This window comes from Mytilus trossulus, chromosome 2, assembly GCF_036588685.1.
Source record: "Mytilus trossulus isolate FHL-02 chromosome 2, PNRI_Mtr1.1.1.hap1, whole genome shotgun sequence".
Taxonomy (NCBI): domain Eukaryota; kingdom Metazoa; phylum Mollusca; class Bivalvia; order Mytilida; family Mytilidae; genus Mytilus; species Mytilus trossulus.
Genome location: NC_086374.1, coordinates 27108792 through 27125480, shown reverse-complemented (window position 1 = coordinate 27125480; position 16689 = coordinate 27108792). Strand labels below are relative to the sequence as shown.

The 16689-nt window shown below is 32.7% G+C and overlaps 1 protein-coding gene across 1 annotated transcript; it reads left to right on the top strand.

Annotated features, from left to right (window-relative positions):
- The first annotated feature begins 6913 nt into the window (after positions 1 to 6913).
- On the top strand, positions 6914 to 15470 carry LOC134706877 (protein LSM12-like). Its single transcript, XM_063566210.1, has 5 exons — positions 6914 to 7111; positions 8640 to 8773; positions 9816 to 9925; positions 11289 to 11418; positions 13458 to 15470. The coding sequence occupies exons 1-5, from the start codon at positions 6982 to 6984 to the stop codon at positions 13539 to 13541; spliced, it is 588 nt and encodes a 195-aa protein (XP_063422280.1). The 5' UTR covers positions 6914 to 6981; the 3' UTR covers positions 13542 to 15470.
- Positions 15471 to 16689: the final 1219 nt, after the last annotated feature.

Genomic DNA, 16689 nt, shown 5'->3' with positions numbered 1-16689 from the left:
AGTTAACTTGTGTGTATTTTTTTTTTAGCAGAGACATATATTTATATGTCAGCTATGATTTTATCAGGTCCGTTCGCGCCCAATACACTTTCGCACCATACCCGTTCGCACCTCGCACGTTCGCACCAAGGTCCGTTTGCACTCTACATGTTCGCGTCCAATTTTAATTCAAATTCTAGTAGAAGCTTTTTTAGAACAATTTATTCTTTTTAAAAACCACTGTATACACATTGGTACAAAGAATAAAATAATAATACATAATATACAAAATGAATTGTGCACACGACAAGAAAGGAATGTTACAATTACTATTTATATTAAATTGAGAAAGGAAATGGGGGATGTGTCAAAGCGACAACAACTCGACCTTAGCACAGACAACAGCCGAAGGCCACCAATGGGTCTTCAGTGTAGCGAGAAACTCCCCAATCTCATTAAAATCCGATGTTCTGATACGCTACCCTCCACGTTCTCCAGTGGAGGATAGCGTATCAGAACTTTGGATTTTAATGAGATTGGAAATTCCCGTACCGGCGTAAGCGTCCTTCAGCTGGCCCCTTAAAAAAATATATACTAGTACAGTGATAATGGACGTCATACTTAACTCCAAATTATACACCGGCAAGAAATTAAAATTAAAAAAGATAATACGTTTTAGAAAACAGAATGTGGACTACTATGCACAATGGTATGGATAAGGCAGGGGCGTAGCGGTCGATACTGCCGTACCTAAAAAAATTATAATTTATTTAAAAAAACCTAGGCCGGTTTTTACTTAACAAACAAAGATAGAAAATCTCATTTAAGAGTCATAAGCAATCTATACGGTAGACCTTTATGATCATTAATACTGGTTCAATAGAAAAAAGGAGATGTAGTAGACATGGTAGACTAGTAGACAATAAATGAGACAAGTTGAACTCTCAATCGATGTCTCATTATGTGTAAAAAGTAAACAATTTTTACAGGTCAAACATGTCAAATTGAATACGCTCTTCAGCACGGAGCCTAGGGTCACACAAAACAGCAAGCTAAGAAAAGGGGTACCGACAATGAAAATGATAAATTATTTAAATGCCCAAAACCAGTGCGAGCTCGGGCCGACCGTGCAAGGGCTGTGTAGCCATTTGTTACTTTTGTATGATTTTGTATTTTCTCTGCTTTTATCTATTTCGGAGTTAAGTATGACGTTCATTAGCATTGAACTAGTAAACATATTTGTTTAGGGGCCAACTGAATGACGCCTCCGCCAGTCCGGATACGGGATTTTCTCGCTGCATTGAAAAGCCATTGGTGGTCTTTGGCTGTTGTCTGTTCGGTGGTCGGGTTGTTGTCACTTTTACACATTCCCGTTCTCAATTTTATTACATGTATATATGCACTCTTTTATTTCTTCCTGAATTACTTTCAAAATTTGATATTCGAATATCCACAACATTCATACATAAATTTGAATAAGAAACAACAAATTTTTTATCATGTTTTCCCTGTTTACACCAGTTTTTACAAAATGAGGAAAAGGCGTCTTTTATGACCTGAAGACACTTTCCTATCTATCATTGATATTTCAGACAGCCCTTTTTACGAAACGTGTTTAGACTCTTTTTCGTGGGCGCCGGGTATTGAGGTCCCCGTAATAAAATTGTAATATGGACCATATCTAAAGATCTCTAAACTTCGACAATTCACAATTTCAAGTTAAATGAGTATCATTTTCTATATTGACTGACGTCTGGTAGTAGTTCCTTAAACCCTCTGACTATATTTTGCGAATATTTGACAGTCTTAAATTAGTCCCTTAATTTCCTGCAACCGAAATACAAAATTGCACTCATTTTTCTTTTAAAAAAATTCAAAGCGGGGTATGCCAGTGACAGATCCAGAGGGGACTTAGATGGTGAACGCCCCTCTTTAACTTGCACTTTAAAAAAAACACGACTGCAAAATGATAAAGCAGCTTAGATTACGTTCACTTTTAGAATATTTTTGCGACAATTCGTTACTTAAGTTATAAAGATATAATTCGCTCGTATTACTTATATTATTGACTATGTCAAAGTCGTCGTGATTCGCTACCGTAGAGTTGACCAATAAGTCGAAAAAAACGGCATTTAGTCATTTAAAAATTCAAATTACAGTAACACATTATTACGACTGAGGATGACAGGCGTGACGCCTTCAAAGCAACAAAGGATAGACAAGAACGTTTTGACTCCTCTTTTTCACAATTCCACTCAGCAACAAGCCATGAATACTCTCTTACAATTATATGATAAAAACGTTCCACAGCTATAACATATTTATAACCTACAAAAACATGTTTAACCCCGCACTCCCCAGCCCATTAAAATATTGCTGAATATAATGATCCCCAGTCAGCAAATTATAGATAGATAAAAAAAATCTAAGGCACGGCCCTTTTGATTTTCGATGGCTGGGGTCACAGCATATATTTATGAGACACAAACAAATCAGGCCCTGATTTTTGCCGTCGTACCTGGGTTGAAATAATAATCTTGTCCATTTTTATGCTATTAGAAAAAAAATTCCAACAGAATTATTTAGCATCAAAAGTATTAAAACATGCATCTTTTTTAACGATTAAACGCCCTTTTACTTTTGTATATCCATTAAAACATTGAACTTGACTACGACAGAACTATTGACGATTTTCTCGACGAAATCAGAAGAATATTCTTCTGGTGATGTTGAACCCTATGGCTTTGACGAAAGATCTGTACAAAAGTCATCTCTAGAAAACTCTAAATAAATTTTAATAACGGAAATTCGCAACGCATTCTTCCGTTACTAGTTATGACCTCTATTTCAGTGACTGACTTAGCTAGGGAGAGTTTTTCCATGTCTAATGTTTACTTACAAATCCCGTATAATATATTCAATGATATTGGTAAATAGCTTTGGATCCATCAAATCATTTTGAATAGACATTTAAAGGGATCTCGAGAATACGGCATCAATTGTTTAACCCTTTATATACTGACTATAACTTTATACATGCCCCACGTCAGGAACTGTTTAATTAGTGCATTTTACGCCTATTTTATGTTTCTGAGCACAAAAAGTCAAAAAAAAAAATTTGCACCATTTATCCCAAAATTTCTCGGGGCCTTGAGCGGCCCCGAACCCCTGCCGAATTTCCGCCTCGTTGACTCACTCACTGTAGTGTTCCAGCTATGATTTCAAAAGGGCAGGGTGCCAATCCTGAAAAAGGGCATTTAACGCGCGATATGATAATATGAAAAGGGCATATTTTAATAATAAAAGATATTAATCAAACATTGTGTTTATTTGTTGAATCACAGGTTATACAAGAACATCATTAGCCCATATAGAACTCTATCTTTCTTCTTTTTACCACGGGAGGCAATACTTGTCAAGCAACTTGTCACACAAGTTTTTTTATCATTGCTTGGTACAGTTGAACTTTATATATGCAGTATGTTTTGAAAGGTGACCTGTTTCATTCTGTCAAGTTCTATGGTCTGCCACATTTTACAAGTTTCACCTTTCTACCCCTGCTGTGCTTAATGGCAATACAGCACAAGACAGCTGTGCTCAGTAAATGCACAATTTTAGGATATATAGCAACAGTGAAAAATTGAATCAAAAATAAAGAATACAGAAAAAGATGACCAAGGCACCCTACCAACACTGCTACTAAGACCCTCTTTAACTTTTCCCATAACTCAAAATAAATACCTTAACATATATATTCTTAAGCAAGAAGTATGTAGACATATTTGACAATATGTAAAAAGTAAAATCACAAAAATACTGAACTCAGAGAAAAATCAATTAGGAAAGTCCATAATACATGGCAAAATCAAATAACAAAACGCATCAAAAACGAATAGACAAGAACAGTCATATTCCTGACTTGGTACAGGCATTTTCAAATGTAGAAAATGGTGGATTAAACCTGGTTCTATAGCGCTAACCCTCTCACTTAAATAACAGTCTCATCAAATTCCGTTATATTTACATGATGCATTAAATAAACAGTCACAATTGATAAAATAGTCAAAATATGGGTACATCAGTCATCATCGTATAACAATTTTAAAAGGGGACAATTTAACCGTAGAAAAAAACATCTTCTATCTACGAACAGCATTAATTGATTTGAGTGTCTGACGTCAGAAAATTTTATACGTCATATATATGTGACATAAATTTGTCGTTCAATGTACATACAAACAGTTCTATTTGAATGAATTAATGTTGATGATCATTAATGACCCACCCAAAAACGGATTACCAATAACAACAGATTATGACACCAGTTGTAACCGTTGATTAATTTTATAAGGATGCGTGGCCATTTTCTGTGTACAATGTCAAAGGAATTTTTTGCTGATGGTACCTAGTCAATCATTTAGTTGTTATATAAAAATAAATAAAATTGGCGCTATTAGAGGATTATTTTATTGGCGCAAATGATACCTATAGTTTTGAAAATTAGGTGGCGCAAAAGAAGTATTGGCGCAATTAAGTTGTGGCGCAAATGAGTTACTTTTTGGCGCAAAAAGATATCGCCCTGATTAGCTTGGGGTAGGGGTAGTAAACAAAGCCATAAACTTTTCCCCAGGTAAAATTTAGTAATTAGCGTATCATATCAATACGAACAAATTAATATACAATCGATCTTCAAAATAGGCAGGGCGCCCTGGAAACTTTTAAAAGGGCACAGGGTGCCCCTCTGAAAATGGCCTAGCTGGAACACTCAATGAGTCGGGTTGAGTCGCTTCGCGACCCATAAAATTTCCTGCCGTACCAATATAAATTTGAGTGCTACGTCTCTGAATTAAGAGCTCACTGGATATACTTTTAGTGTGTGGTTGTTTTTTATTTTTTTTTCTTCTATATAACTACTCTGGAGCTCATAAAATGAAGCTTTATAATAAAAATTATTGTCATCTGTCAGAGATATAAATTTTATTTTTACCATTGTAATGAAATAACAAGCCCAAAAAAACGAATCCACTTGCCATAATTGACCTTTCCCTTGAAAATCGACAAGCGAAGGTTTGAATTCCCGATGCTATCATTCACTCACGGTGACTCACCCGCTCAAATTAATGATAAAAGGGAACTATAAAAAAAAAAGAAGATGTGGTTTGATTGACAATGAGCCTGACTTAGGGGCGGGTCCAGGTAAGGGCGTAATGGGGGTAAAAAAAAATAAAAAAAAAAATATGTATATTTCCACATTAAAGCAATACTCAGAACGAAAGAACTTTATTCTTCAGTGTTTATTTGTCTTGTATCATGTGTGTCGTTCAACGAAACCCGAACTTAATCAAAAATAGAGGGATTACTTCATAATTTGATGCTAAATTGTTGAAATTCAGGAGCTTCTGGTCTTCCCCATGACCCCTCAACCGTAATCACGCCTCTCGTTCATAAAATCTTGGTTACTCCTTATACCCTTGAGTTTGGAATTTCTCGTTATTGGTCTACTGCTGTTAAGATCCATCCAATCATTTTAATATACATAGACAATTAATGGAGAGAACTCGGCATAAAAAATGTCACACCCTTGACACTTTAACTATAAAATATACATGCTCCAAGTCAGGAACCGTTACATTAGTGCAATTCACTATTATTTTATGTTTTTAAGCCCAAAAAAGGTCCAAAAAATTTTCATCGCAATATTATATCCCCCTTAAAATATCCTGGACACGCCCCTGTGACTCTCCACCAAAATGACACAGAAATTAACAACTATAGGTCTTTAACTATGAGCAAAGGCCACACCGCATAGTAAGCTATAAAAGGCCCCGAAATCATGTAAAACAATTCAAACGAGAAATCTAACGGCCTTATTTATGTAATATACATTAGCTTTTATTTTGTACATAAGAGGTACTGTATGGTCACTTATTAACAATTTTATGGTGGTGTGTATCAATGCTTTTTCCACCAAAATCAATATTATAAATTCAGTGTTGTACAAGTTATAAGTGAATTTTCGTCAAATATTGTACAAATTGTAATTTGTAGAGGCACTTTTTTTACAAATTACAATTTGTACAAAGTCAAAATACAAATTATAATCTGTACAATTTTTTTGTACAAAATGATAACTTGTACACAACATATATATATCTCCTTCGTTTTTTTCAAACAACAATGACATTTTCTATGATGATTTTCTTTCGTTCTTCAAAAGGGGGTGTAATAAATTAGATGAGTTAAAATTTCGATGTAACAAACAAATCTTCAGATGAAAGAATCCGGCCAATTTGACAAATTTCATTTCATCAGCTAATCTTTAAAAAAGAATGAATTTAGAAAGCCAGTTAAATGTTAGATTTTGCTATCTGGTATCTTTTTACAACAGGACATTTTAAAAGAAAATGTATTTCGTCTTCAGCTGCGATCTTACATAGCTTACACTTTCTGTCTTCAGCTTTAATACCAATATACCTCCCTCTTTCTATTTCAAGATCACCGTACGTGGACATGCAGCTAGTTCTTACAGTCTTGTAATTATTTGCCTGTCTTTTTTTTAATTAAATGTTAAATATGGTTCAAACATAAAAAATATTTTGAAATTTCTGTAAGTTGTTAATGTATTGCCAGATTTTATATTGGTACATTTCCCAGAATTGCTTTCTAAACTAGCTCAGTAACCAACTTTCTTTGAATTTTATTCGGTTAAAGATTTTTTTACTTTTTTTATTATATGTTTTGACTCTGTCAGGACTGAGCATGGCCATTATTTGTGCTACCCAAAAATGGCGGGGTTAGAGAAACAAATTATTTGTGTCAAAGCCAGTAAAAAATATTTTTTTTAACTTTATAAGGTAAAGTTAAATATTTTTATTATCTGACGAAATGTTTACCGGATATTTGACCGACATTCGACTAATAGTTTAGTCTTTTTATTTCTAGCAGCCAATCAAAGGTAAACAAAATATTTACTCCATATTCACTCATCTTGGTGGCAGAAAAATGAAGATTATGGCCCAAGAGGGCGAATACTTCAATATAGGAAGTATTGTGTCGTGTACGACATGTTACAATCAAAAATTGCAAGGGGAAGTGTTAGCTTTCGATGTGGAAAGTAAAATGCTTGCAATCAGTATCCTTCAATATATGACGAGTTGTTATGGAAATGATCTCGCTTTTTTTCTGCGAAATTATGTTTTGTTTATAAATATCGTCCATAGGTCATCACGAACTTTCCGTATCTTTTAACGTGGCAAAACACAACGTAGTTTGAAATTGATTGTTGTATGATTCTGAAATTACAAATTGACATTAAAGCCTCTGTAATGTAATTTGAAAGACTAGGAATAGGATAATATGGGGCTGATAATATGAGACAGGCATTACCAGATTACCTGTAATTTGTAAATGGGGACGAAGTCTGTATGAATTATTTTTTGTAACTTAAATATTTGTTAAAAAAGAGAAACGGAAATACTGTAACGTTTCCGATTTTTGTTCAGTTGTTAGGGATGTTAGTTGTGACGTTATTTAAGTTATGGCGTCCTATGCAATGTAAACAAAGAAACGCTATCATCAGGTACAAGGAATTATTAAAAATGACATTGGTATTGCGTTCCTTTCTATTTCATACTAGACTGATAAATATATATTTTACTCAAAGTTTGATACAAACGAGACCGGAACAAGGAAGTACATTGTAGATTTCTGTGCAGATGCTGGAATTCAAAACATGACATAAAAAAATTTGAACGATTTTGAGTTCAATAGTACAATGAAAATTTCTGGAACATTTTCCCATATTTTTTTTTTTTTTTTTTTATTGATTTTCAACTGCTATTGGGGACTTCGTTCCCATATAAATTCAGTAATAATATTCATCAGGATGTTATTTGAATGACAACTGCTAATATTTATTTAGCTTTAGACATAGTTGTTAATGAGTTCTTATTAACGATTTATTGTTACCCGCTTTTTACTTATCTGGGTCCATTTGCCAAAAAACACCTTATCTCCCATTCATGTTCAGCACTTTAATTTTCGCACTTAAAGTCTGTTCACATTGTTTCAAGCCCTTTTTTTGTGTTTTATGTGAAATTTTGGTAAGCACATGGTGTATATTGCTTTACATATATATTTTCATTGTTTCCTAATAAAGTCACACTTTGACAAAGTTTTTGTGTTGAACAATTATTCAAAACAAACATCATCAATATCAAGTTGACAACAGCAATAAGATTTAAGTTGAGGAAAATTTAAAGATATTGCCAGGAGAACTGTGGATTCATTATTATTCGTTGTATACCAAGTTTCGTGGGTACAGATGAACCACGAATTCAAATGTACATGTACGATGAATGTCATAATTTCAATAGGCTTTGTATATGGATAATGGCGAAACCATGTATTCAAGTATCCACGAATATGCAAGTTTTCAGCAATCCACGAAAATTGATACCCACGAAAATAAATGAATGCACAGTTTATACTTTAAAAAAAATATCTACTAATCTGACTGGAATTTTAATAAAAATTTACTTGCCACTGTGTATTGTCTTGGAAAGAAACTTGAATTTCAACCATACAAAATACAAAAATCCTATGTATGTTAAGTTGTTTACCCACTATCATTTCTTGTATATTCCTTAACTGTTTGTTAGAATCATCTGCTGCCAGCGGTAAACACAATGTCCATGATGTTCGCATGGTTAATCTCAATTATTGTAGTGAAGTTAAAGTTGTTAAAGAATCTGATGACCCTCCACCTGCACTGCCTAACTTGAGTTTACAGAAGGTATTTAGCTAGAATTCTGTATAATAATATAATTGTAGTTAGTCTCAGTGTAGTAGGCTATATATACAAACTGCAGTATACTGAAATATTTTCATCAAACACATACTTGAAGCAAAATTTTACTCCGGACACACTTTAAGAAATATCTTGTGTACTTGCTGTTTGAAAGCTCAGCCTCAGAAAAAGTTATTTCTGTAGGAAGAGAAATCGAAATGAAAATATATTTCCTCAGTATTGTGCTTGTGAAATCATGAATGGATTGCACCAAATAAACATATAACAAATATAAAAAAAATTGAGAATTTAGCACATTAAGCCACTTCAAAAAATCATCAAGTTATTTTAGCAGTATAAAAGTGAAATGGCCAAATACAAAAATAATTTATTTTTGTGGTTTAAAAAAAGTGTATTTTAGTGGGTATGTGCATGTGATTTTATAGATTTACAAAAGTCTACATACAAGCCTATAGAAAATTTGTACATCAATTACCATTTACACAAGTTGTTCAATAGGCCTGTACCCATGACATCCACTGAAAAAGGTATCCAATGAATAACAATGAAACAACAATCATGACAGTAGGCAGTCACTTTCCAAACATTTTTTGTACTTCAATGGAAAAAAAACAGTCCATTTCACCAAACATTTTTCAACCATTAGAGACATTTATTCAAGATAACAACTCAGTTCTAAAAGAACACCCCCTGTAATGTAAAATTTTATATTTGGCATGTGACATTGATATCACCAAAGGTTCAACTTTATATGACTTAACCATTTTGTTCAAAATTCTGAACTTTATCATAGTGACATTTGAGTGCTTGTTAAAGAACCAAAATATTTTAACTGTCCTGATATATGATCTAGTTACTGTGACATTATTATCAACATAAGCATGATAAGACACACTTGCATTGGCTTTGCATGAGAACAGCTAATGCAGGGACTTTTTCAATCACGCTGGTGCATAAACAATGTTTAAAGATACATGTATGTGCAATCCAATAATTTTGTTTAATTTTAGTGTACTTATATTTTCAGTTGAATAACAGACTAAATGCAAGTAAAGAAGAGAAACGAAAACGTATTAACTACATTGGTATTGGTGTTTCTGATGAAGCACAAAAAGTGTTTAACTCTATTGTTAAAACGTAAGTCATTAACATTCATCTTAATTTTTATGGTTGTCTCATCAATGTAAGTCTCATCGGCTCAAGTAGGATATACGGTACTATAGTTCCGTTTTTTTTGCCGTAAATTCCTACGCGTATGTATTCATGGTATAAAGGTAAAACTGTTTGAATTTTTCATTCTAGTAAAATTAATGAGTGAAAGACAGGTTGACAACTTTGAAAATGTTATCGTTGAAATAAGTGGTTGACAGGTTGACAAGTCGACAGGTTGACAATTTTAAAAATGTTATGGTTGAAATAAGTGGTTGACAGGTTGACAAGTAGACAAGTCGACAGGTTGACAATGTTAAAAATATTATCGTTCAAATAATTGGTTGACAGGTTGACAAGTCGACAGATTGTTAATGTTAAAAATGTAAAAACAAATTATAGTTAACAGGTTGACAGGTCGACAGGTTAATAAGACGTTGACCAATTGATAATAGCGTTATGTATAACTGGTAGGCAAATTGACAAGTTGACAATGTACCTATACACTGTATAGGACTGTATCGGACCACAGATGAATTATCACGTTATGATTGGTTAAATTCTAACACTTGTCGACCTTTTCATTGTCAACCTGTCGACCTGTCGACCTTTTCATTGTCAACCTGTCGACCTGTTAATATGTTAAAATATATATATATACATGTAAACCGATTTACTTCTAATTTAAACCAATTTACTCCTATTTTCTTCCGATGGAACTACAGTACCGTATATCCTACTTGACCCGTCTCATCAATGTAAAGAAACTGGAGGAGTTGTCCAAGCATTTTGGAGACTGTTTGTGTCCAGGTTTTAAAAGAACTGATAACTGAACAGCAGTATATATTGTGGTGTGCATGATTGAAAAGTTTTATATGCAAATTCAAACACAGGTAGAAACAATGGATTTCTGACATACTATTATATGTTAGTGTCCAAATGAACATGATTGCCATTGTTACTAGACTTAGAAATTAACCTAAACATATGTATTAGATTGGCACAACACTCCTCTGCTACATGTAGGTCATTTATGTCCTATGCATTTCTATTGAAACTTTTGTAATTCAGTCCTCTGACAAATGTTGCAGCTACTTTTATTTTAGTGTGATATTCTGGTATTTAAAACATTGTTCTATCATATCAATATTCAGGGTTTAGACAAAATTCATTATTTTATCATCTTTTCTAGATTTTTGCTGTTGATACATCCTAATCATAAAATCATTTAATACAGAAATTAACTAAAGAATTTACATTGATGATATGGGATAAGAAACTTCTGATATACCTTATCTTACTTATTTATTCTTTGATATATACATATTTTTAAATGTTAAGAATATTGCAGGTTGGCAGAGTCGAGATGGGAAGGTAAAAATATAATTGTGATGGAAGAAGTGACTATACGACCTCCTTATGGAGTAGATGATTGCCAAGGAAAACAAGGAAGTCAAGTACTCAATCATGTTAGAAAAATAGTAAGTTATTTATCAAATACAACTTGAATATTTCTGATTTTGTACCAACTTTGTATGGGCTGCAGTCTGTACAGTTAGCCGCTAGTCCGATGCCCCAGACTAGTAAATTGTTTTCAGACAACTAAGTTTTTACAAAACTTTGTTTGGACCAATAAGAAAAATATCAGGATATTGGTCTTCGGACTAGTAGCTGAAAAAGTTTTTGGTGCAGACTGGGCCTGTCTGAGGAGATAGGGTCATTCAGAGTTAACCTTTTACCATAAGCTTTTCTGTCTTTACTTACATCTGTCTGTTCCATTTTCAAAGCTTCAGCAGGTGCATTTGTGTCATCAAACACATTTTTCTTTTAATTTATAAATGTTTCATGGGAATCTAGTCCCTACAAAATATGCCCTAAACTTGCATCATTAGATGAAAATCCTATACAGCAATTTGAACTATTATAAGTAAACTTAAATTACCTTTGTTACCATGGTTACATTAAGTTGTATGATGGAAGTATGGGTGTCTTTCTCCATCTTGGATTGTAAAAAACAGTGAACCAAAGGTCCAGATTTTCTATTAAGTTAGCAAAATTTGATGCAAGAATGCAGATATTTAATATGAATTTTCATTTAAAAGAACCAATTTATAAGAGTATAACTTATAAAAATTAATATTTTTGCAAATGTTGATTATGTTTGTTTGTTTTTTTATTTACTTTAAATTGCCATTTTAAGGGGAGGTAACTCTAAAATAGTGCACTTCCTGAAGGATTCTACATGGAATTTTCCTATTTTGTATTTTAGCCGGAAAAAAACTCACGGTGACCCTACATTTTCTTTTAAAATTCTCAAAGCATTGTCTGAAAGCTATCTTTTCCTTACATATTTACCAATTCTATCATTTTGTTTAGTTTCTAACCACACAATGGTGTTTTTTCCTGTATAATCCTTACAAAATGTGTCATTTTGTCGCATCCTGTAGTTTGAGAAAATGCGCGGTGACCTATCAATTTTATTACATGTATATATTTCAACATATATCAATAGATACTACGTTTTGGCAAAGTATGCACAAATTCTATCATTTTTATTTTAGACACCCATACCACCTTAAGTACAATGTACTATTAACAAAAATCTGAGGATATATACCAAAAGCCAAAATGTGTACATGTGTCATCTTTCATACCTGCCAACTGTCACTATCTAGGGGGATTTCCCCTATGAAAGCTCCCAAATGGAAATTTTGAAAGAGCAATTTTGTCCATAATTTTAAACAAAACAGTAAATTGTACAATGACTATAGGCATTAAAAAGTATGAAGAAGCCAAAAAATAACACAAAGATGCATTTGTATGCTCCCTTATAGGTTTTTTAGGATTGTAAGAGCAATCTTGCACGCAAAACCCCCATGGGCATTTTAAAAAGTTGACAGGTATGCATCTTTATTTAAGTTTCTTTGTCTTCTCAAATTTCTTATTTGTGCATCCTGTATTATGCTTATGTTTGTCACAGAGTCTAGTATTATTGGAACTGTGTGAACTGTTGTCATATCTTGGCAACTGTTCAATCAACTACTGAACCAATTTCAACCAATTTCAACCTAGCTTGTCTTAATAGGAATCTTGAGATGTCTTTTCATTGTCCCAAAACCAAGAAACAGGGTTGCTAAGGCAAAACAGTTGGCCATATAGATAACATACAATTTATTTAATCTTGAAAAGTATAACAGATACCAGAAAAATGGTCAGATGATTTATTGTAGGGCTTTATCAAACTCAGTGGCTAAGTGGTCTACGTACATTGTAGTTACTACTGTAATCACTAGCAAGTCTACAATGAGGTTGTGAGTTCCAACCCTGCTTGTGCATGTGCAATAGACTCCAATCTTAATTGACTAGGTTTATCAGTTTTCCTAAGGAAGGTTAGTGGTTTTCTCAGGGCACTCCAGCTTCCTCCTTCAAAAAAATAAATTGTCAGCCACGAAGTAGCATAAAAGTGGCATTGAAACAATAAAAATCAAATACTAAGCCTGCTGTTTATTTCTATTTACAGATACAAAAGCATGTAGCTGACGAGGCACAGAGAGATCAAAGAAAATCTATGTCACCATCCACAGTTACCAGTCTTAAATCATGAACAAAGGGAAATAACTTTCGTTAAAATGACTCAATTGTAATGAACAAGGTTTTGATAATTTGAAACATAACATTTATCAGCATTTTTTTTTTATAAAAACCTTGTTTATATAAAAAAAAATCCACGAATAAATGTGGAATTGCCTTATTTATATATGAGGATAAAATATTTGAACCAATGAAACAAAGCATTTTTTTATTTGAATGATGATTATTACTTATAAATAAAAACAAAATAAAATCAGATTGGTTTTATATAAATTACAAAACAAAATCAGATTGGTTTTATATAAATTACAAAACAAAATCAGATTGGTTTTATATAAATTACAAAACAAAATCAGATTGGTTTTAATAAATTTTAGGAACATCTGTGTGTATGCAACTTGGAGATTTGTAAGAGTTATTATTGTTTTGATACATTACTAAAAGTGTTCAATTTTACAAAGTTGTAATGCTCCACTGTTTATTTGAGATCATTTTTAGAGGAGAGAAAAAGAAATTAGTTTTACAGGAATTTCCTTCCCAAAGATTTTTTCAGAAAAGTATTGCTTATTGAAATGTTTCATGGTTACTGTGACTTTATGTACACCTAAACACAGGTGGAACCTGTATGAATACTTGTTTCATTCTAAAAGGTCTTACAGAGAATACAAGTATGGCAAAATGTCCAGTCTTCTTACTAAAAAAGCTCAGGCATCAGAAGTTGAAGGAATATAGTACAATGGGATTTCAATATTATATTATTTCCCTTCAACACACTCTTGATTTAATTCTTTTAAGGTAAATCTATGTTAAACAATGTAAGAAATGCTTTTCTTGAAATGTTACTAAACAAAGGATACAAGCTTTTGGTAATAGATTATAAGTCATTTAATGATTTTAATATAAATGAAGATGTAAGCATTTGTCAATCTTAGAATTATTTCTTTAACGCAAACAGCATATTTTCTGAGGTAATCAGATCTTGCATCCACCATATTTTTTTGCTAAGAAATATATATGTAAAAGAATATTGAAAGTGTTTATCTCATTACTTTGATATATTATTTAGCCAGGAATTCAAAGTAGATGTTTCTACTTTATATCTGATGGCTTTTGGGTTAAAATAATGATAATGGTTTCTGTGTTTAACCTACATTAAATCATGAATTTCAACAATGAACAAGAGTTGTTATTAAACAGAAATGTTAAGAATTTCCCATAGTTTACTTTGCTATCCATTGAGATCTGTTATAAGGGATTATGCCATATAGTTGTCTCTTCATTTTGCATATGAAATGTACGGGAATAAATTAATTTTAATCTGTATAAAAGATACATTAAAAATACAACATATTTTTTTTTCACAGAAAGAGGATTTGTCACCTAAGCTCAAAAAATGTATGTGTTTACTGGGGAAAATATTTTTTTTTTATAGCAGATCATGATAAGAAACAAGAAAAACAAAGAATGAAAAACCTTAAAAACCAGAATGGCCCTATAAATCCAGATTTAAACTGCAAAATAGACCACTTTACAGTATGAAAGAAAGTTCAAAATACAAGAGATCCAATATTTATCATAGCATATTTGATATCTTGAAATTTTTTCAAGAGGTACAATTTTTTTTTTACAGTGAAATATATTGGTGGTTTTTAAAAAGAAAGTCACTCAAACATTACAGTAAAGCAAAACAGGCTGTATTTCATTCTGACAATAAATCATAAGACAAATATATTTAGAGAGATTGATGAAATACAGTTCCAAGAAAACAAGCATTCATTGAGATATGCTTCAATTTTTTTTGAGAGAGTAATAGTGTTTAAAGATCTTTTTGAAATGGGGATGGGGTGGGGTTGAGATGTATCTGAGTAAATTGAAAAGAGTTGTCTTGAGTCAAATAATGATTAAAGAAGACTGAATAAAGAAAGAATATTCCAAATGGGAACAGTTTCTTTTTGTTTTTGTATATGCCAGCCAGCTACAGTTATTTAATAGTATAATGTGTCAGTCTGTCACCCTATATGTCAAGCACTAACATATTTTTCTTTTAAACATTTTTGTCCTCAATGTATGGTTTTATTGTCGAGCCTGCAACTTTTGTTGCAGAAAGCTCAACATGGGGAAAGTGATCCGGCGGTGGCGGCGTAAGCTAACTTCTAAGAAGCTTTATATTTTAGAAGCTGAATGACCTGGATGGTTCATACTTTGTATATAGATGCCTCATGTTACGAAGTTTCCGTCAGTCACATGTCCAATGTCCTTGACCTCTTTTTCATGGTTCAGTGACCACTTGAAAAAAAAAATTCAGATTTTTTGTAATGTTGAATTCTCTCTTATTATAAGTAATAGGATTACTATATTTGGTATGTGCGTACCTTGCAAGGTCCTCATGCCCGTCAGTTAGTTTTCACTTGACTTCGACCTCATTTCATGGATCAGTGATCAAGGTTAAGTTTTGGTGGTCAAGTCCATATCTCAGATACTATAAGCAATAGGGCTAGTATATTCGGTGTATGGAAGGACTGTGAGGTGTACATGTCCAACTGGCAGGTGTCATCTGACCTTGACCTCATTTTCATGGTTCAGTGGTTATAGTAAAGTTTTTGTGTTTTGGTCTGTTTTTCTTATACTTTATTCAATAGGTCTACTATATTTGTTGTATGGAATTCTTGTTAGATGTACATGTCTAGCGGGCAGATGTCATTTGACCTTGACCTCATTTTCATGGTTCATTGGTTATAGTTAAGTTTTTGTGTTTTGGTCTATTTTTCTTAAACTATAAGTAATAGGTCAATTATATTTAATGTATGGAAGCATTGTTAGCTGTACATGTCTGGCCTGGCATGGTTCATCTGACCTTGACCTCATTTTCATGGTTCACTAGTCTTTGTTTAGCTATCTTGGTTAATGTTAAGTTTATGTGACAGTTGTAATAAAGCTTTATACTTGGGACTATCAACATAATATCAATGATTAGTAAAGAAGGCGAGACATTTCAGTGTATGCACTCTTGTGGAGACATCATAAAGATAAATGACCTGGATGCTTCATATTATGTATGGATATACTAAGTTTCCATATGTCATACATCCATTGTCTTTGACTTCATTTTTATGTCTCAGTGACTGCTTAAAAAAAAATGATATATAGGTTCCTTGCAATGT

What these genes read in the sequence shown, in the direction of transcription:
- LOC134706877 (XM_063566210.1), top strand. Translation starts at nt 6,982, where the DNA reads ATGAAGATTATGGCCCAAGAGGGCGAATACTTCAATATAGGAAGTATT. An exon ending in AAGTAAAATGCTTGCAATCA is followed by an intron (nt 7,112 to 8,639) that starts GTATCCTTCAAT and finishes ACTGTTTGTTAG; the next exon opens with AATCATCTGCTGCCAGCGGT. An exon ending in CTAACTTGAGTTTACAGAAG is followed by an intron (nt 8,774 to 9,815) that starts GTATTTAGCTAG and finishes TTATATTTTCAG; the next exon opens with TTGAATAACAGACTAAATGC.